Source organism: Toxoplasma gondii, chromosome IV, assembly GCF_000006565.2.
Source record: "Toxoplasma gondii ME49 chromosome IV, whole genome shotgun sequence".
Classification (NCBI taxonomy): Eukaryota; Apicomplexa; class Conoidasida; order Eucoccidiorida; family Sarcocystidae; genus Toxoplasma; species Toxoplasma gondii.
This window is the reverse complement of record NC_031471.1, coordinates 990679-1012444: the sequence shown is the minus strand read 5'-3', so window position 1 is coordinate 1012444 and position 21766 is coordinate 990679. Positions and strand designations below refer to the sequence as shown.

General features: G+C 54.8%; 2 protein-coding genes across 2 annotated transcripts; one reads left to right on the top strand and one right to left on the bottom strand.

Moving 5' to 3' along the window:
- Positions 1-1424: 1424 nt before the first annotated feature.
- SRS17A (SAG-related sequence SRS17A) lies at positions 1425-4118 on the bottom strand. The gene is made up of 2 exons (XM_018782949.1): positions 3267-4118; positions 1425-2753 (listed from the first exon to the last, which is right to left on the bottom strand). The coding sequence occupies exons 1-2, from the start codon at positions 3883-3885 to the stop codon at positions 2197-2199; spliced, it is 1176 nt and encodes a 391-aa protein (XP_018638022.1). The 5' UTR covers positions 3886-4118; the 3' UTR covers positions 1425-2196.
- Positions 4119-7336: 3218 nt separating this feature from the next.
- On the top strand, positions 7337-21184 carry TGME49_319370 (hypothetical protein). The gene is made up of 7 exons (XM_018782950.1): positions 7337-12905; positions 13186-13523; positions 13971-14201; positions 14509-14683; positions 15070-17001; positions 17996-18121; positions 18606-21184. Exons 1-7 carry the CDS (start codon positions 8178-8180, stop codon positions 20814-20816), a joined length of 9741 nt encoding a protein of 3246 aa, XP_018638023.1. The 5' UTR covers positions 7337-8177; the 3' UTR covers positions 20817-21184.
- Positions 21185-21766: the final 582 nt, after the last annotated feature.

Below are 21766 nucleotides of genomic sequence, written 5' to 3'. Positions count from 1 at the left end.
GACTGAAAGCCTATGGAACTGCCACGCTATCGCCAGTGGATGCGATTTCTGAACTGCAGCTGTGATTCCCGAAGCCCCCGCTGATTTGCGTGAGTCGCAAGTTCCCTGTTGCCCTGCAAACAAGGCCATCCTTATGAGGCTAACTGCGTGGAAGGACCAGTTTGAAGGCGAACAGTGACGACATTGCATCAAAATCACCATTTCTAGGAACGAACGTTTTCAGCGGGGCGGGAGACGCACGCTTGCAGGCCGGAGACTCTCGGGGTACGAAGATCCATCGGGGCCACATTCAGGTTTGAGGACTTCACAAGCCACGAGGAACAGTGCCGGCCACCATCAAACGCATTATAAGCCCATTACACGTTATGCACACTTTTAAAATAAGCAGTGTCGGGGTGCCCTACAATTTTGTGAAGAAGGAAGGGGAGTGCCGGTGACACTCCAGCGTATGATGGGCACCGTGCCTTCCTCCTGTACGCGATGACCCTCTGTGGAGTTTGGTTTAAGGTGTGGCATTCGCGTAGGTGAGTGACCTGCAGAAGTGACACTGCCTGCTGCAATCTATCAAGGATGCGAAACCGTTGCATACATAGGGACTGCTACATAGAGTCATTCCATATCATGTTAAAGGTGCCAAAACGAGTTCCATCCTCAAAACATGGTGAAAGCGAGTTGTCCTGCTGCGGTCAAGAAACATTGTTACATGCATCACGGGAAGCCGCGCTGCACCTTGAGAAAGTCCGTTACCATCTGAACCACAATCCGCTCGGTCACGGCATCCTTCATTCACTCCTTGAAAACAGCGCAACCGACGAGAGGCTGTGGCAAATGAAGGGATACCAGAAAGACTAGCCGCACATCAGGGCTCCTTGACGATCAGACTGGTCCTAAGAGTATCACCAGAAGCACTGTAGAAAAAGTGAGCTAACGGCAAGTTCTAGCGGTGGGTGCAGCAGCAACAAAGTAATGCTCTGCTCTGCCTTTAGCCGAAGTTGCACAGTTTCAGTTCATTAATCCTCGCGGCAGAACTCTCCTGCAAGGGGATAGCGTAACAGGAGTAAGGCATCGCGGCATTAGGCCGAAGAGATCAGTTTCGAACACCGATGGGGGCAATGACAGTTCCCTTTCTTTGGTCTGTCGCCGTGTTATTTGATCCGTCTCTTTTTGGCGTCACTACTTCGTTTCGGTTATAAAAGGCACCAGGCCAAGTGTGGACGTGTGTTGTAATGCTGGACTGTAGGCCAGTGTTGCAAACAATTCGTCTTTTCAATCAAACCGCCGAGTACCAGCATATCTACGAAAAGTCTCATATGCGGTTTCTCCTTGGGCGTCAGAATAAGACTATATCGTGGGCTTTGATATCACTGCTTTTGTCAACCCGTAGAAGAATCTGTACGATCCAACGGGGCCTTTCGGCGGTGAAACCACTCAATCTGGATGGATGCCACGTTAGGTAAACCAAGCACTACCACTGCCCATCACCGCTTGACCCTACCGTCGTGCTCTGTCGTCGAATCATGATTCCACACGCTCCTGTCCTTGGCCTTCAGCTTCTGCCCGTTTTTGCTGGTTTTCGTACTTCGAATCTTCCCCACTTCTCCAACGTTCCACCAACCTCCTCCTGTTTAACTCTGATATGATCACGCACATATGAACTTGTTATCTACGGAACTCAACAACAGTTCAAGTAAGTAGAAACTGCAGTTGGCATTTTCGTCGTTGTATGAACAAAGGTTTTTCGCGTGACGAGCGTACACCCAGCGTACCCAGGGGGGCAAGTCCTGCAGACTCAGAAAGTTATGCGAAGACAGTTGCTTCATGCGGAGCAAACAACGTTATTTCACCATTTCTTGTTACCCCGCCTGTAAACCTGTGATAAATCCTTGCGTGTCTCGCATGCATTCGCAGTTGTCCTGTTGCGATGCACAGCGTATCCCCTCGCTCCACTTCCGTTCCGTCACTGTGCAACCGGGTGTTCTGCCACCCCGAAGGAACTTGTGATGGAGTGAGTGGCACTGCTTCGACCCCGACCGACACTGCCACATTGACAACGGCGGCACAACGCTATCAAAGAGTTCATACGGGCGCGAAAAACAGATGTAAGGTCTCCACGTGCTGCCAGAGTTCTCTGGTTCAAGAACCCTGTTTTCTGAGAAGGTTCACCCCAGTCGGAAAGAGAGTGTTGATTAGGCTTGTTTACATAACAGCTACAGTTAACCTGGTAACGACAAAAAACAGGGTAGAGGCGCTGGCGAATGATAGGACATCTCCATCAGACGTTATGACGGGAGACGTTGTGGTTTCGGAGTTTGCTTCGAGAGATCTGAAGGCCCTAGGCAGAATTGAGTTTTCATTGGGCACTTCCTCAGGTGCAGCGGGCAGGAAGGCCTCAACCACACATTTACTTGGAGCAGAAGAGGATACGTGTTCATTCTTGTCAGGTTCACATGCCAGGCAAAGAACGCGTGGCTTCGAGAAAGAAGACGTAGCCGTGACGCGGTAGGACTTTGAAACACCGTTGATATGAGGTTCACCTTCAACTCGGTTGATGGTAGAGCCCGACCCCAAAACCTCTTCCAGCATTGCTCTCCTCCTACATAGAGGGCCCGTCATGACATAGCCGCCCCTGTCCGATGTGTCGAGTACCGAATACCCTTTTGGGCAGTGGATGGTGATGGATTTGTGTGGTCCATCACCTTCGAAAGTTAGCATGTTTCCACCTGGGGGAAGGAGGGGGTTGCATATCCCGGAACCTGTGGGCCGCACACATCGAAGTACATTCCTTCTAGAAATTGGCAACTCACGTGGAATACGCAGCGGCAGCATACACCAACAGAAGTGACAGAGAGCTTCACCCTGCAACGCCTTACGGAAAGGTGAAGAGGCCACGAATCCACGAGTCCCCGACAATCGACACCACCCGATATTGCTTTAGAGAGCAAAGAAGGAGCTCCGATACCCACAATCTACAGCAGCAATTATAAAACAACTCAACAACTCAAATCTCCACAGCGTCGCTCTACACATTCTCCAGAACAACCGAGTTGCACTGTACAGTTTGCCGAAAATGCTAAACTGTGCCACAAAAGTAAGCGCATCTTATTTAAGAAAGACTGATGCAGTATTTTAAATCAGCCACGAATCGTTCGAAACCGAACGATTAGGTGAGCAGGAGATTTGATGTCTCTACATAGTCACAAGAACACCATCCAACGGTAAACACCATTGATGTTGAATAAACCCGCGGCGCGAAAACACCCGCTTACTTGACAAGGTAGCTTTGGGGACCGTTACGATCACAGCACACGACTGGCGCGCTTTAGTTCCGTTTTTTGAGTTGCAGACGAAGCACGCTTTCTTCTCGCTGTCAAGGGGGCGCCCATTGATGAGTAGGAATACGGAGCCCCGGCCAAATGGGGAGACAGGAGCGCCATCGAGTATGGAGTTTGGCAGGACACCGTCCAGATCGACAGGTTCTGTCGTGTCACAGTTTCCGTCCTTGTCTACCCTGTAGGCTCGAGTAATATCTGTCGGTGTGAGCTGGTCTTCGTTTCCCCCAGGGCAACGGAACGTGACGCCAGGAGTGTCGCCAACGGAAAGCTCGAGCCGTCCGGCGCCTTCGCCATCCTCGGGGTAGTTGCATACCTGTGGTTCTAAGCGAAGAAGATCCGCTAGTTCTATAGACAGAATATGGTGATAGTTGTCGACATCTTCCGGATCAAGGTCAATTTTGTTGCTGAGCACCTCACCCTCGTCACTCGAATCTTCACTGATCTCTGCGGCTCTTGCCCTCAACAAACTTATGAGCACGGCGTCCGACGTCTCCCTTACGGCCACCAAGCTCCCGAGCGCCACCACACCAGCAAGGAACATGTAAAAAGTCATTATCCAATAAATTTTTGGCCATACAGGACGTCGCACAGAAAAGAGACAGACAACTTGTTCGCCCCGTCAGGCACAGGGCAGCCGGGAATGCCCGAAGACCAAGAAAGCAGGTTCTGATTAAAGAGAACGCAGTGGTTACGACGGTAGGGACTGCAGCAAAAAGAAATTGCAGTTTGCCGAGAGACTCTCCGATGTTGCGCTGCCAACGTCCCTACGAGGAGTCGATCATCTGCAACAACGCGCTATGATGATCCTCCGGCGCTCTGTTAAAATCGACGCCATGGCTGTCCCCGGCATTCACTAGGCTTCGCAGGCCAGACAGCGCGACGCCTCACTGTTCCTTGACCCCCACCAGGTGGCGGCGGCCGACCAGGGCCCCACGACGCCACAGTGGCCCGTGATGGAACGCCATGGACAGAACCCGGCACCGCTCGAAATTTTGAACGACAAACTCGGTGACCGCAACCTACCTGAAGGGAAGGAATGGTAGTTGTGTCAGCGCATCTCTGTAGCTCGTAGCTCTCTCCTTCCGCGTTTCGGGTGTCCATTTTACCGCATCTGTTCCGCGCTGATCGTAGCAGCTGTATACTCGCCTGTGACGGCCTACTACTCCAAGGCTGTCCAGTAGCCCTGGTACCGAGCCCCGCCCGCGTGACCCCCCACACAGGTACTCGCCTTGTCTAAACCCGACAGACCGGAGGAAAGATACCGTTGTCGTGTTTCTCTAAAGCACGCTGAATGCGGCGTTCACACGCTCAGCTTCGACAATCAGTCACGGATAAAGTTTCCGCACCTACCAACACGTGGCCCGCCTTCCCGTGGCTGTACAGGAGCACGGATGTCCCGTCACCCGCTAAGTCCCACTGTCACTGAACACGAAAGCGCTGCTCAGGGGAGACTGCGACGAAACATTTAGAGATACAAGATGCGAACTGGCAGAAGAAGCAAGACACTGAGAGGAAAAGAGATCGCTGCTTCCAAGAGCACTCGCGACTCCTGATCGGGACAGAGAAAAGACCAACCGTGGAAACGTGGTGACCACGGCGGAGACCCTTCCAACTAAGTAAGAGCCTGCCAGTGGCGTCCGACCGTCCCATCCCTTCACTTTGTCGCGGCACGCATGAAGCGCTACTGGCACTTCTTCGAAAAAGCGACGGTTATATTGCACAGCATTTAGCGCACTGCGTCCTTGATATGCGAACCACACACACACACACACACATGCTTTGGGAAGGTGCGCGCAAAACGCAGTTTCACTACCCTTGCTCAGTGACAGTTTCGCGTCGGCCACGACGCGTAGGAGCATATTTACAACAACCAGACGGTCGAGCAGGTGCCCGACACTAATCTATTGGCCACGGAATGTATGTTTGGCCTGTTTACTTTTCCGCTATGTATTGCGAGTTCAGGTGCAAAAACGGCAGGGGTCAACCTTCGACCAATCCCAGTTCGATGTTGTCGAACATTTCCAGGTTTTGGTACGTAGAGTGTCGCGGACCGGACTGTGATTAAGGGAGCCAGAAGCAGGTCATCGGGAGGTAACACCCTAGCAGATTGCTCCAGGCAGGAATGCTGCGTGAAATGGTGTTGGCGCATTTTCACCGCTCCTCGCTATTATCCAACAGAGTAATATAGAACGATGAAGTACCATGCCACCTAACGAGGGACACGATATATCGCGTCACATCGGCACCGCCCTCAGATACGGGATGTCACGGCGGATCGTCTCGAGAGTGTTCCATGAACGCTTATCTATGTCGTTAAATGCGAGATAGTCATGGGATCCTGTGGACAAAGCCAACACTGCAAGGGCATTGCCCCTGGGATGCACCCACAGTACCGTCGAAGCCGCCGATTCTGATGAGAAGGCTGCACTGGTATCCTAGTCAGCATCGTTGGCTCTGCGGTTGTAAGCTAGAATATTGCCTTTCAGCTGATAAAGAGTCAGCCTGGCACCTGGATTGTGCTACTGTACTTTATGCCTATACGTCGAGGTTCCAGCCTTCTAATTAGGCGAGCTACGCAACGGATGGTGCTGTCAACGCCTTGCCGAACCCGGTCCACGAAGTCACCGTATTTTCTAACCCAACAACGCAATTGAACGATAACGGTTTACCATGGTGCATCAGAGACGCAAAAAACAGCAACACACACTGTAAACTGAAAAGAGCGATGTAACAGGGTCACGAAGAAAACAAGACTGTCACCACCAAGATCCCTTTCGCTTTCCCCCTTACGTGCTGTACTTCTGGCTTCCCTGTTTCCGTCACGCTTGCATGTCCATACACAATTTTGTTTCCCTCTTGTTTGATTCATGCTACTTTCATCCACGGATTTGACGGACAGTTCCAGCAACTCGTCTGTCCATTGTCCTCCACTCCTTGCTACGAAGAGATGCTGAAGACCCTTTATGGTCTATTTAACGACAACCGGCCCGATAACCCACTTCATGACACCAAAGTACTGTGTCTGAACGATTATGCCTTCTCTACTGCACTCCTACAGCAGCTGCCACGAGCCAACAGGCATCCAAAGTACCGCTAGTTTTTGCTGCCTGGGTTAACTAAAAGGCCTCCGCCATGTTCCAAGTCCATAGTGATATCATAAGCCTACAGTGTGAGGCTACAGTTTCGGAAAATAACAGAAAACAGCGACGTCTGTCGTACGGGTTACACGACCTTCATCTTTGACACTGTGCTCGTCAATGATTGCGTGCGCATATTTTGCACCCAGCCTCTTTGATACCTCGATTTCTGCCGTACCCATTCCCACCATGTTCCCCAGCATATCTGCGTTTTTTCCATGGTCTCTTGCGCTATGATGTGAACAGGCCCCCCTTTTTCAAGAATCTTAGGCAATGAGGGACCGCAAAACTCGCGGACACAACTGTGTCACATCTTCCACTCAATACGCTTCCTCGTTCTTTATTCCAAAGAGACATGTGTAAAAGGGAGTTAATAGAAGTGGGGATACTACTGATACCAAGAACAGCGAGTTTCTTTTGGCATATTGATGGTTTCCCTGCAGCCTCTATTTGCTGCTGGGAACTGCTCTTTGAGGCTGCTCTGCCGTCCAGTGGGACCGGAAAACGCAGGTTGAAGTAGCTGCTCTATCTCGACGTCATTTCTCCTTCCATGCCTGCTGCCGAAATCTCGTACCATAGACCATCACCAGTCTTGTCGTCTGTTTTCACACCACTTTCGCTCAAAACATTTTGCCACTCGTCTACGTTGCTTCAAACACCTGGAACAATGAGTCAAGTCGGGCAGTTTTCGTGCAACTTTTGACCGGTAGAGAGGGCGAAAAAGAGTCATCTAGACTGCGCGACTTTGCTCCCCTTTCACCACCCACCAGCTTACGCTCCCAGGGTGTGTACGTCGTCAAGCCGTGAACTTGACCTAGCCGGACCTGTGAACTTGATGTTTTGTAGACCGATTCCCTAAAAGAGAGAACGGTATAGAAGAACTTATTTCCCGCAAAATCATCGTGTCTACCCCCAACTTTTCCATTTGTTTCCGTGGGGCTTTCTACGAATCGAAGGCGGGCAGGTCTTGCTCGTCCCGAACCAGGGACTCTGCGCGACTGTCCTGTGAGCGAATTTGGCAAGAATGCGGAAGAGAGTCGCTTCGACCCTCTTCTAGTTTCTCGAACGATCGTTTTCCCTCTTTCCTCGCTTTTTTCATATTCATATGCTGTGCAGTCGCTTCTGGACAGCCCGAAGACTCCTCCAGTACTGAGTGGCAGATCCAGTAGACTCTCTGGTGGGGGGTGTGAACCCGCTGCCGAAGGATCCAGAACTGCAGCTGGTGTGTCCCCGTATTTACTTCTGTTTCCTTCCCTTGCGATTGTTGTGTTGCTTCTATGGTTATTTTGTCTGTTGAAACGAAACGTGCGTGTATGCGGCTGGCGTTCCTGTCCAGCAAGGCGGACTGTGGCGGGAACTGGGGGGTCAGTGCCAGAGTTGGCATCAAGGATTGCGGGAGTTCTGGCTCAATAGTAATTCGTTTCTCTTTGCCGGACCCCTGGAAAATGCGTGTCAAATTCCAAGTCCGTCTTCAGCGCATTTTCTCAAATCTAGAGCACGGCCATTTGTGAGGCAGAATCGACGCGGACGTATCGTACAGGCTCAGCACTGTCTGTTTCCGTGTCGTTGAATCCCCCATTTCTTCCGAAGGCCAACGTCTACCATCCCTCTCTTCGTCTCACTATCTTACCCTATCCAGTGAACATCCAAAGAAGTTTCCTCTCGTCTCTTCGTTTATGAGGTCTCTGTGGAGTGGACGCAGGCCACCATGGAGGGTCATGGAGGTGCTTGCTTTTCACCCCTGCAACAGCTGGAGGGGGGGCCGTCGGCAACTCTGTGTAGTCGGCAGTACGTATCGCCTTTCCCCCATCCGTTCCCGGCATCTTGTGCCTCAAGAACCTTGCAGTTGTTTCCGTCTTCCAGTCGCGCGTCCCACCAGCCTGTCTTTTTTTCGGCATCGCAAGCGGCACCTGCATGCCGTTCCTCGTTGTTTTCTCAGACCATCGTTTCTTCTTCCCGCGAAGCCTCTGCTGTTGCCGACGTGTCTGCCTCCCGCTGGGAAGCCGGCTACGCGTTTTCGTCTTCTGACTACTCCGGATGTTCCCCGCACCAACATGCTTGGAAGGGCGTTGAGGGCCCTCCCGTCGCCGCGCCTCTCTCTCCGTTCTTCTCCTCGCCTTCGTTCAGCCTGCCGCCCTCCTCACCTGCCCCCGCTTCGTCTCGCCCTCCCGTCGCCGTCTCAAGTTACGCTCCGGACGCGGCGTCCAGTTCAGTTTGGCCCTCCGGAGAGCAAGTCTCTTATTCTCCCTCCTACGTCGAGGGCGTAGTTGCAGCTTCGAGTCCTGCGCCTGACAACCACAGTGAAGCCGGTCGTTCGGCGCGTGTCTCTGTCTCCGTCGCCCTGGTCCCTTCCCACGGCTCCTCGCCCTCTGGCCCTCTGACAGAGGGTCACCTACCAGGGGATGCACTGGACTTTGGAAGCACCCGAGAACACCCAGTCTATGGCCCCGCTGCTCCAACCTGTAGCTGGAAGCCTTGTGCGGCTGATTCCCCTTGCGGTACATGCGAGCGTGCGTCTCAGGGTTCTTCCCGGACGTTGGATTCCGCGTTCGCTCTTGGCACCTCAGGGCCTGCCGACCTCCGTCCGACCCCCAGAGGGACCGATGGGCGATATGGAGATCCAGCCGCATCGGAGTACGAACGGTTCTCGGCGTTTCCTGTCTCCTTGACTCACCCTGCGGCCTACGAGGGCCTCACTGCCAAGGAGCATGCAGAGGGAAGCAGTGCAACCTGCGATACCGCGACTGTAAACATCGGTAGCCACGCAGTGGCAGGCCCCCAGGCCGGGGCTCTCGAAGCCAACATAGAGAATAAGGGAGCCGGCAACTCCGCCATTCTTCCAGACGACAGACGACCCTCGCAGGCGACCACAGCGACGACCTCGTCCGGATCAACTGCGAATGCCTCGTGCTCTGTTCATTTCCATGTAGACTTTTCAGGCGACAGTCGCCCAAACGTGGGCGAGGCCGCTCTACCGGTTTTCAGTACTTCTGCGCCGCCAGCCTCACAAAACAATCAAGGCTGCTTCGCGTTCCGGCCGAGCCCCCTGGGGCCTAGCACAGCAGAGAGCTGCAGTCTACAGCATCACAGGCTCACGAGAGAGAGCGACTTTGAGCAATGTCGAATCTACGAAGAGAGATCAACAAGAGTGCCTGCACCCGCCTTAGCGCTCGCGAGCGACGGAGCAGAAGGCGGGGCTTCCGCCCACGTTCCCTCGGTGCCCACGACTCCGTTTTCTGCTTTCGTTCATGAGAGATACGTACCACGGCGTCCCGGTGTGGCGGCGGCCCGGTTTGGGCTTCCATCCCTTCCTTGTGCTTCGTCGTCTTCGGCCACGGCATCGTCTGTGTCTGTGCAGAAAGGTGACACACATGGCTTACTTGCCCCAGCCGGCAGCTACGATGCGTTGCCCCCTTGCGCTTCAACAGACTTCCCCACCGACTCTCGCCAGTCTCTTCCTTCGGGCGAGGCCTGTGGGGAGAGGACAGACGGTGTACATCGCGAGGGCAATGCCTCCATGATTTCCCGGGGTCCTCCCCTTTCTGCTGAGGCGCCCTACTCTACGCCGGGCTTCTCTTCTGGCTGTCCTTATCGCGCCCCTCGGTTTGTGGCGCCCGCTTCCTCTCCCCCGCCCTTCTCGTGTCCTTCCTCGTCTTCCTTCATGCCTTGTCATTTTTCTTGCCAGAGGCCTCTTGCGTCTTCGCCAGCATCGTCAAGTTTCATTGAACACTCTGCTCGTCCCGTGACTAATCAAGGCAAGCTCAAGTCGGCTGACACAGAAGACGCACCCGCAGCTTCTCCCCCCGTCTTCTCACCGTCGCTTTCTTCCTCGCCATCTCTGCTGCATGCAGCCGCGACTCTCGGCAGCCTTTGGTGGCGGTCGACGGGCGTGGAAGGGGAAGCGGACGGAAGAAGAAGGAGAGGGGCAGGCCTCAGCAAGGTGGGGCGGCAGTGCGAAGGCGACAAGAAGAGGGAAGAGAGGAACTCGGAGAATCCCGAGCTTCCAGGGCCTTCACGAGAAAAAGGCAAGAATCCAGCCTTCCTTCAAGCAGGACACCCCGAAGACAAAACCAAAAGTCGTACCTGCACTGAAAAAGAAGAGACCGAAGAAACTCTCGACGGAGAAAGCGCCACGGAAGAGGGCGCGGCATCCCGAGACATGCATCCAAGTGAGCAGTGTTCCGTGGGGGACAGGAACGACGAGGTATCGCGGAGGAGGAGAAGACAAGAGAAAGAGACCGCGACGCACGTTGACAGACTCAGGAGGCCGAGGCTAGGAGAATCCGACGGAGAAGAAGAGGCGGAACCTGAAGAGGAAGAGACAGACCACGAGGAAGTCGAGTCGGAGAGAGAAGAACACACCAGACGAGAGACCGAGAGAGACAAGGCAGATGCCTACACCGGTGCATCTCGAGATCGCCCTTCGATTTCTCTTGATGCTGAGCAGCCTCGCTTTTTGGAGTTACGATCCAGTCCGGAGGGAGACAAGCAGACGCCGAGAGGGCCGAGGAACTCCGACGTAGAGTCTCGAGAGAGAAAAGGGGACTGCGAGAGACATGATAACAGTTCTGGTGCACCGATCGTTTCCATTTGGCATCGAGAAGCGAGTGGCGAATCTTCTGCGGAGAATCGAAAAAGCAGCGGGCAAGTGGCACGAACTGTGAGGCCCGATGGTAAAGAGGCTTTGCCCGAGGTTGAGGAATTTCTCGGAGGGAGGGTGGCAGCGGAAACAGGAAAGGACTCGATTTCCACTGGCAAGGACCAGGGTGGGATTCCAGCGCCTTCGTCTCTGTCTTCTTATTCGTCCTTCTCTTCTTCGCTGCCTTTCCCCGCTTCGACGCCTCCAACGGCACAGGGGCTTCGCGACAAAAAGGACAAAGGTGAGACACTGGACACATCGCGGCGGTCTCCTGACGGATCGGTCTCTTCTTCGCCGGCTTTCTCGGCGGCTTCTTCCCCACTGTCGCCGTGCAGATTTCCTCGCTCTTCTCCACCCTTTCCTGGCTGGGGCCTCGCCATGATGCGCCGCCTTCTGGCCGGCGCTATGTCCGACATCGACGGCGAGGAAGACAGCGACTTTTCGCTCTCGGAGGACGAGGACGACGACGAAGACTGCTTAGAGGACGAGGAGTTCGACGATGAGCAACTCGGGTCTTCTTTCTCCAAACGGGGGCAAAAGGTTACTTCCCCGTCGAAGCACTTCGCTCCGCACTCGCTGTTGACAGGTCACTTCCCAAGTGAAGAAGAAGACTCCGACTACACCTTATCAAGCGCCGGTGACTCCGGAGCGTCTTCTTTCTCTTCGTCGGGAAGCTCGAGCGACGAGAGGAGCCCGAGCATCTCTTCGCACTCAGCCACCACGTCTCCGTCGCTGTCTCCGGTCTCGCTGTCTCCGGCGTCGCCGTCCGGGTCTTCTGCGAGTCCTCTGTCTCCGAAACCTCGTGGAAAACTCCCGAGAAAGAGGCGCCCTCAACACTCGCGGTCGCCGGACACCTCCTCTGCCGCGCCTGCGTCCCCCGATTTAAGTTCGGATGCGGTCGAGAACAGCCATGGGAGCAAACGTAGCAGGGAAGCAATGCGGAGGACCTCGTCTGGCGCTTCTGCGCGGAGACGCAAGAGGCGGAGAGGCCGCGAGGGCCGAGAGAAAAGAGAGTCCGTGTCGCCTGCGTTGAGCGAGAACGAAGGGGCGGCTGATGCACCCGCGGCAGCCGCCTCCAGGAAGAGGAGAGACAGGTCGCGGCTTCAGACAGGCTCTCGGGATCAGCGGCTGAAACACCGATCGCGGACGCGAGAGAAGGCGTCTTCGCCTTTCTCGTCCTTCTGTGGCGGCTTCCCCTCTTCTCTGCCCTCGCCCTCTGCGTTCTGGGGTGGCAGCGGCGGTGGAGGGTGTCTGATGAAGTCGAAGAGAGCGAAGAAGGAAGCGAGCGCGTCGCGCAGATGTTGGGACATCCAGACGGCATCTGCGGCGGTGGTGCCGCCGCCCTTCCCGCTCGCTCACGTCGCCCACCTGGTGCCTCAGCTGAAGACTGAAGAAAGTTCTTCCAACGACTCTTTCTCGCCGATTTTAAACGGCTTCTCCGCTCGTCAACTGCGCCGACTCAAGTGCCAAATGGACCTGTATGTGCAACTCCTCATGCAGACGATCTACGTGATCCGCAACCGGTGCTACGGCGAGGACGAATGTGAAGAGGAAGAGAGAGAAGGAGACGGAGACACAGAGAGAGACGGAGAGGGCGAAGGGGAGGAAGGCAGGCGCGGACAAGGAGTCCGTGGCGCGAGCGTGGAAAGCACGGCGGCGGAACAGAAGGGAAGCAAGAGAGTGGGGCGTGAGGAAGGAGTCAAGGACGCGACGGAGACGAAGAGCAAAGCTGGAGACAAACTGATGAGGAGAGCCATGATGTGCTGCGACAGCCTGATTCGGGGACGGCTCGAACAAGTAAGTGTTTCACTTGTGGAACTCAAAAAGGGCGCTTTTGTATGTCGTGCTCCCGTCTTTTCGTCGCTCCATATGGGCTCATTTCTTTGTTTTGGACATCTCTACTCTGTTTCACATCTCCTCCCATGAGAGAAGTCCCACCCGGGGATCGAGGCCTACATCTGCGTCCATTTCCTCCCTTCTTCCCCACTGCGTTCCGTGCCTCTTCCTTCGTCCGCGTAATCTCTGTGCGGCATCGGTTTTTTTCCGAGCGAGACTTGCGAACTGTCTTTCCGTGTAGGTCAACGACCTTCGGGCGCGGCAAGGCCTGTCGCCCTTGGAGCTTCAGGAGCGCCTGCCCTTCCTTGACACGCACTGCTCGTCCCCTGACGGACGTCGCTCTGCTCCCTTTGCTGTTCCGCTCTCGTCCTCCCCCTTTTCTCCCGAGATTGTCTCTTCGTGCTCTCCGCTTCTCGCCTCGTCTCACGTCGGGCGCGTCGTCGACGACAGCAGCGGCCTGGTGCCCTTCGCGGGCCTCGCGACTCGGACTGCAGCCGTCGGCGAGGGCGAGGACCCCCGCTGTTCTCTCCTTGACTTTCCGCTTCTGAGGAAAATAAAGCAGTTTCTTCTGCTCCTCGAGTAAGCGCAGAGGCAACATTTAGACGCAGAGAGGAGACATGCGAAAGGACTTTCGCGAACGATTGGTCTTTCTGCTTTCAAATAAACTCCGCGTTGCACTGAGCAGGTGCAAACGAGTGTAAAACGCCCCGGTCGTCGTCACGTATCAACAAGACATCACGATTTCAGATCGGGTGGACGACTTGTCCGGAGACAGTGTATCTCCCTTTTTTCATGTAAAACGTTAATTCCCCGTCTACCTATGGTCTATGCTGGAATACGAAGAAGACACGTCTGAAGACAGTTCATAGGAACGACCGGCGTGGAACAGCGACAGACTCAAATGAGAAGAAAAAGGAGAGAAAGGAGGGACGAGAGAACCTTGAGAGAACTCAGAGTGGTGAAGCTAGCGTTTGTGCGTGTGTCTTGTATCCATTTCGCCTGTGTATCGGATTCGTCTCTCTGCAGAGATCGAGACTCCCGTTTTCCCCGCCCCCTCGAAGAGTTCCTTCGCCTCCAACAACCATTCGTCGACCCTGCCTTTCTCACTGGCTGCTACCAGAGAAGACGGAAACCTGTGGCGGCGTCTCGCGGGCTCAGCGGATCACTTTCCTCCTCTTCCAGCGCTCGCGACTCGACAGCCGACGGCCCCGAAAGAAGGAAGGGCGAGGCGAGAAACGAAGAAGCCCACGGCGGCGAGTAAGCGAGGAAGACACGAGCAACAAACGAGAGACACACACAGACAGAAGGTGTGAACGGGGACAAAGAGACAGCAGAGAGACGGCAGAGCGCGAGATATGGTGGAAAGAGACGGTGTCCGAGACAAGTAGTGTAGATCCAGACGAGGTGGTGAAAAGGAATCGAGTTCCGACTTTTTGTCGGTGTCAGTGTTCTGTCTCCCTCCTGGCTTTCCCTTTACGGCCCGGATCGAGTTGTGCCGAGTCGTCTGCTTTCAGTATTCTGCCGTGGTGGAACTGTGCCGTGGTTTTCTCTGTCTTTACTTCAGAAGCAACACATTTGTCATCTTCACCCCAGCAGAAGATCGACTCTTGGGGCTAGGCCTCGCTCGCGTCGGGCGCCGCCACTTTGCCTTTATTCGCGAAAACTTCCTGCCCTCCAAGACGCAGTTGCAAATCACCAGACGCTTCAAGGCTCTTCAGAGACGATGGCAAGCAGCCAAGGTGGGTGCTAGGCGATGTCTTCCCACAAACCTTTTTGCGGTCTCCATACATGCCAGGCACATTCTTCCATGACAGACATACGCACCACGACGTATCCATGTATATATATATATATATATATATATATATGTATGCATAACTGCGTAGGTTTGCGTGCATGCAGACGTACATGTTGTGAGCAGATGCATTTATCTCGACATATGCTTCTCGTTGAGGTGACCTTTCTGCGAGCGCGTCAACTCGCGGTAATTACACAGAGTCTATCTGCATGTCCGTAGCGTTCGTCTTCGAGGTCAGTCACGATGGATGCGCGCGAAGAGAATCCATTGCTGCTGCACGGTCTCTGGAAGGTTCTTCTGTGGTTGTCCGCTGTCTCCGTTTGTTAGGATCGTCGAAATCCACTGGCGGCATGGAGGATGAGTTTGACTCAGACGTTTTCCGTGGACGAGGACATGCTGATATTGTCTCATCTGTCCAGCTCGTTTGGATCACGCGCTGCGCTGGCGTCTGCGTTTGCTCTTGGCACTCCGCCTCCAGCTTCGCTCTCGAAGAAGTGCCGCCCTTCTGTGGACCTCGGGGTCCGAAGCGAAAGAGAGCGAGGCCGGCGCGACGCGAGCCTTCTCCCCAGTGTCGCCTCCTGGCTGCTGTTCATCGCGAAGCACGACTTAAAACGCGACGTCACCTCGCTTCAGAAACGCGCGAGATTCCTTCGACACCTCTCGCTCCATCCCGGGGGCGAGGCTCGAGACGACCGTGGTCGCGCCCTCCCGGTCTTCGATGACCGAAGCCTCGTACAGGCTCTCAGGGACAAGACCGCTCGCGCATTCAGTGCGCTGTGGCGACCTGGCCTCGGTTACGCTTCGAGAGACGATAAAAGAGAGAAAGAAGAGGGCGAGACGAAGAGAGAAGAGAGGGAGAAGAAGGCAGAAGACGAACAGGAAAAAAAGAAGGAAGAAGACAGGGAGAAGAGCGACGAAAGGAAGGAGATGAGGTGGGAAGCAGAGGACCGCGTCGATGGCACACGGGATCGACGACCATCTTTTCCTCTGGCTTCGCCGGTGTTCCCTTCTCTCGCTGCATCTCAAGCGTTGCCTGAGGAAGGCAACACGCGTCTGCTCTCTGGAAAGGCGAAGACCTCTTTGGAAACCGACGGCGAGGGAGCGAGCGGGGCCGCGCCCGGCTCAGCCTCGCCGACGCAAGCAGACCGGAACGAAGCGGTCCGCGACGGACCTTCACCGTTTCCTTCTAGAATGCTTTCGCTGCGGGGGTTCGCTGCTTCCGAGGCGTCTGCCGGCTCCCCTGTAGTGACGACGCATACAGGAGAGCGTCTCCCTCCGTCCGTGTTTCCTTCAGCGATGCCGTTCGCGTTGCGCAGTGGTCATGCCCCAAGGTCGTTGAGCGCCACACCCACTTTCGCGTCTCCTCCGACGACTGGCCGGAGGCGAAGCGACGAAAACGAAGTGGGCAGAAACGAAGGAAGAGCAGAAGGGCGATTTGAAATCCGAGACGAGGGAGAGAAAGCCTCCCTGGGTGATCCGCTCTCTCGGACCTCCCTGGGGTCCACTCAAAGGACGAGCGACTCCAGCACCACGCACGGCCCTTCGGCCTCTTTGATCCCGCCGCCGCCTTTCTCTTCACCTTCTGTTCTCCCCGCTTCTTCGATGTTGCCTGCCTCTTCCCCCCCGAGTGTGGCGCATCCACCGCGACCTGTGGCTTTTCGTGAGCCCTCTGCCGACAGCACCTTCGACCCCTCGTCAGCCTCGTCGTGCTCTCCTTTGCTGCCGTCCTTTCCGTGTCAACAGACCTCGGCCTCATCTGCGCCTTCCTCGGCGCCTTGCTGCCCGGTCCAGTTGGCACCTCAAGCTCCTGGAGAGCCTGGAGCCTGCCTCCTCGCCCCGGAGAAAGGCCCCACAACACTTCAGGCGCCTCAGGGCCTGGAAATGCTGGCCGGTCTCCGTGTGGCTGCGGCGCCTGACCAACCGTTCATGTCTCCACACGAACGAGACTCTTGCCCTGCGCCGGCGTCAGCTGCGGGGGGCGCGATGGTCCGAAAGCTGGACGCGGCTGTTTCGTGGACTGGAGAGAATGGGCAGGACTGCATGCATTTGCCTTTTTCGCGGGCGTCGGAGCTTTTCCCAGAGCGTCTAGATCAGAGTGACAAGGCGCTTTCCTCGCGAAATTTCGGAACCTCCCGTCCCCCTCGAACAGCCTGTTGCGCGCCGTTCTACCAGGACATCACCGCCATTGCCGAGGCTCTTGATGAAATGCCGTGCGACTTTCTTCTCCACAATCTTAACTGCGAACTTCCCGCTGCCATGGTAAGCGCCCGACGCTTCGGCATGGGGCCTTGAACTGGGGGGCGTCTGCCGGGGCGAGGCGACACACGCCAGACTCGACTCAACCTCTGCCAGGCGCGTTCGCTGCTTCTCCCGATCTTAAGGAAACATTGGTTTGCGCAAGTTTGCGGTGTGGTGTTGGAGGAGACAGTTCAAGGTGGCTTCATCCAAAACGGATGATTTGTAGTATTGGGACCATCCTGAGGCTCCTGGTTGATTGGCCGGAGGACTAACTCTGGTTCGAACCATCAGTATCTTGAGGACTCTCTACATCCTGGGTCAACGCGTCTCTGAGGGATCTTCTGCAAGATGTAGATGCACAGATGGCCGTCGTTAGTCTTTGTCCGGTTTGGATCTTCTGCGTGACTCTGCAGTTTGAGCTAAGATGCCCTTTGTTTACAGCTTCTGCCGTTACATTCGGGACTGCTCTGTGGTTGGGCTGGCCGTCCCTGCGTTCGTCACCCGATTTTAGATCGGTTGGTGCAGAATATCAAACCTAATACTAATTAACTGAGTTATATAATACTCTGCGTATCGGCCCACATGTCCATCGCGTCGATTTGATTCCCTATATTGGACTTCCGGTTTCTCAATGCGAATGTCGTGCGGACCAGGCAGTCTCCTTGCCTTTCCTCTCTCAGGCGCGCCTAGACACCTCTCCTGCTTTTCACCACTCCTCCGGTTTCATGGGGTAACCGCGCCGCTGTCGCTGAGCGAAGATGTCGAGGCGCCCATCCGGACCCGTCCTCACGTTGTCTCGCTTCCGTTTCTGTTCTCTCCATCCATCTCTATGATCCGCTATGGCTGTCCACGTTCATATCTCGGGATGTTGTTTTTTATGGATGTTGTTTTTTATGTCCGTTGATTCGTTTCAGGGTGTTTCCACTTGCCTCCTCTTGAACTGTCTCTCTTGGGGTCCCTTTGTCTCTTAATCTGTCTCCTTTTGTCCCTTTGCGTCCCTGCTTTTTTTGTCCAGGCATTTGAGCCCTTGGCCCAGGCCGTCGTGAACTGCCAAAGCCACATGTTCCTCTCGCGGCCGAAGCCAGTGAAAATCGGTGATCGCATTATCCGGGCGAAGCGCATTTGTCCTCCTTCGCTTCGAGTGAGTCTTGTGTTTCCACGGTTACTCACTTCGAGGTTGCACACACTGAACTGCTTTGCAAGTCAAACGACTCAACGGACTACAGACACATATGCACATATCGACGTACAGATATCTATACGCAATACATGTACCTACTGCTACCTTTCGATATGCATGTACAAATATATATATATATATATATATGTATATATATATATGTATATATATATATGTATATATATATGTATATATATATACCGCCACAGAAAATCTTCCATACGAAGCCTAAGACGACGCGGGATGCATCTTCCTTGTGATGCGCATGTGACACATACATACACCGGGAGGTCGGAAATCGGAAATGCATGCATGCAGCGGCCTGCTGAGGTCTTTTCTGTCCTTCCTTTGCGATCACTTCGCTGATCCGAAGAACGAGTGTGTAGACAGTCTAGGGAGGCGGTCGTCTTATCTGCAAGCCTTCAACGCTGTTGTGTGCATGCAGGTGAAGAAAGAAATTCGCGACATGATCGTGAAGCAAAGACTTCTGGTGGCGCGCGCTAGAGAGGGAAGAGCTCTCGGAACCGACCCGGCTGCGCTCGCGTTGCGGGAATGCCATCGGGCTGCGTATTGGAAGTCGACTTCTTCTTCCGTTTCTTCATTGGCTTCTTCTTGTTCGAGCTCACCTTCTAGCGCTCCTCTTCCTCCCTCCTACTGTCCTTCTCCTGCTCAGCCTCCTCCCTCCCGTTTCTATCCTGCGCCGAACCCCAGCTTCTCTGCATCTCCTCTTCCTTCTTCTCTCCCTTCGCCTCTTCCCTCGTCCGTGTCGTCTCCGTTTCCTTCGCCGGCTCTTCGGCCGTGTGCGTCGAACGAAACACATGCACTTTCAACCATGAAGTGGACAGACGCCGCGCAGGTTTCTTCTCTCCCGCTGCCGCCGCGGATCGCAGACTCTTGCTACGTGCGAGCCTCGACCTTGACTTCGCCATGGCTTGCGACTTCTTCAGCGCCCCTCGCGGGCGGCGAAGCGCAGCAGAGCGAGGAAGAGGCGCTGGGAGAGGAGAAGCGAGTCGTCTACTGCTTGGTGCCCGAGAGAGAGCACGACGAGGGAGAGGAGATCGAACATGCTCCGGAGGGCGGCAGACTGGCGAGGCAGCACCAGGAAGAGAGACAGGGAGACTCTGAAGACGAAGAAATCGAGCAAATCGTCCAGCACTTTCTTCTCCACGCCTCCCGCGAGGACTCACCGCGCACAGCACGGCTGCCGCCCGAACGGCCTCCTGATCTGGTTGTGACAAGGAGCTCGGCCTCTCCGCTCTTGGGCGTCAGAAATGAGAGCGAGAGACTGGGAGAGGTGCCACACACTTCGCACGCTGCCAACGAAAAAGAAGACGGACGGAGAGGACCCGAGAAGCTCACAGCCAGAGAAGGAGAGGAATCTAGGACTAGAGAAGGAGAGGAAAGTCGGACTGGAGCAGGATGCGAGGAAATGACGAGCGACGTACTTCTCGGAAGCGTGCGACAGGGAGAAGCCAGCGTCGAGAGAGGAAGGAGAGAAGGAAGGAGAGGGAATAGCGACAAGGAAGGACAGGCCGCGAGAAGCGGAGACAACGAAGGGTGCGGTGAGCCGCGAGGGAATAGCAGACCAGCAGAGGTCGAGGACTTTGCTGCGAACGCAGACGGCCGGGAGGATATCAGGCCAGCCGAGGAAGGTTCTTTTTGTCTGGCTTTGGACAACAGCGGCTTCAAGAGCCCTGCCTCGTTGAAAGAGAAGACTGCGCAAAGTGTCACAGGGAGAACCGAACAAGAACCAGAGGGCGAGACGCAGACAGAGCAGAGCGAAGCGGGAGGTCAGGAAGCCAGCAGCGAAGCGAGCAAAAGAGCACACGAGGGGAAGGGAGAAGGAGTAGAAAGGCGACAAGGAGAGACAGAGAATTCGCAAGCAGAAAACGAAGAAGAGAAGGTCGCTGATGAAAGAAGCTGCCATGCTAAGTTCTCCGACTCCTGGCTCGCTTCCGTTTCTCCCTCTGACACCTCCGGGGCTCCTGTCTCAGGATTCGAGTTTTTGTTGCCGTCAGAGAGAGAACTCGAGAGTGGACAGATAGAGGGAGACAAGTCGCTTCACTCCTCGCGTCCGTCCAGCTCGAGCGATAGTCCGGTCGCCACATCTGCTACGCCTGCTACGCGAGCGTTCTTCTCCTGTACGCCGCTCTCATCTGTTCCATTTCCTTTCCCTCCTCTCTCTCTTTCTGCTTTCACGACTTCCACCCTTCCTTCTTCTGTCGAACTCCCCTCTTCTGTTGAACTTTCTTCTGATACGTTTTCTTCTGCTGCACTTCGTTCTTCTTTTGATCTTTCTTCCTCGACAGATGCGTCGAGTAGCCTCACGGAGGGGGAAGGAAAGGTGGAGAAAGACGAGGATTTCGAGAGTCGCCTCGGGAGTGTCGTGGAGACGACAGATACATGCGATGGCTTCGATCCTCGCTCTTGTACAGTTCTTTCTTCATGTGAGCCTGTGTCGGGGGGCGAGACAGAGACGGCAGAAACTGGAAAGGAATCGGCTGTCGACGAGCTCGTCGTTCGTCTCTGGCGCGCCGTTCTCCCCAACAGAAAGCCGCCGCGAGATGCAGTCAAGCGGGAGAATCTGAGGAGCCAAATTGCTCAGATTTTTCTGACTCTCAGTCGAGAGGAGGACACACAGGCGCGGACAGAATAAGGTAGTTTGTAGAAGCCTACGAAGCTTCTTTTATAGAGAACTTTGTTGTCAGTTTCGTTCAACATGGCGCCGCGTCGGCGGGGAGGCGGTAGGGGTGGTGGGGACGTGTGGTTTGGAGTGTCAGCCGAGAGGAACGAAGCACGGCAAACAGCCTTTGAGTCTTCAAAGTGGAGAGGACAGAGGAAAGGAAGATTTGCGTTTTATGGTTTTCCTCACGCTCATTGCGTTGAAGTTCTCTGATGGTTCGTGCGAAATAATGGTGCTCGCAATCTCTTTTTTCTGAGAACCGTCTTGTCTTTGGCAACTGGCATACCTGTCACTGTTTCGGTGTTTCGTGAACGATCTTTTGAAGATGACGCTAATCGCTGTGCCCTTTCTGCGCTTTAAAACATCGCTGCGGCGGATCCCGAAGATGATGACAGATGCGGCAGAAAAACCATCTGGGTTTCCGCTCTGTTCTTTCTTCTCTCGTTCTCCGAACTGTGTGCATGCGCGAAAGGCTTTTTCGCCTCGTTTTTCACGGCGGCAAGAAACTGTCCAAAACCTCATCGGAGCCAAGCCTGTACAAAAGGCACTAAGTCCTCTTTGCTTTCTCTTGTGAAACGCTCAAAAAAAGTTCGTCTCTTTTCCTAGCTTGTCTCGGTGTCTCTGGCCTTTCTACGTTCTCTTCTTTCGGTGTCTAGCTGCATGCCTTTCGTGCTCTACCCCACACGTTCTCTCGTTCCACTCTGTGCTCTCTGTCTCCTGTTCTACCTGCACTTCTCCTCTCTTTCTGCATGCTGTCTACTGTGTCTCGCTCTTCCTCCGCTTTCTTCTCTTGCGCTTCTCTCCATCCCTTCTCTCCCTTCGCTCTTCCTCCTCGTTTCTTCTCTTTTCCTCTCGCGTCTTCGCTCCTCTTCTGTCCGCTTTTCTGTCTCAGTTTTTCTTCTGTACACCTCCTTCTAACTATT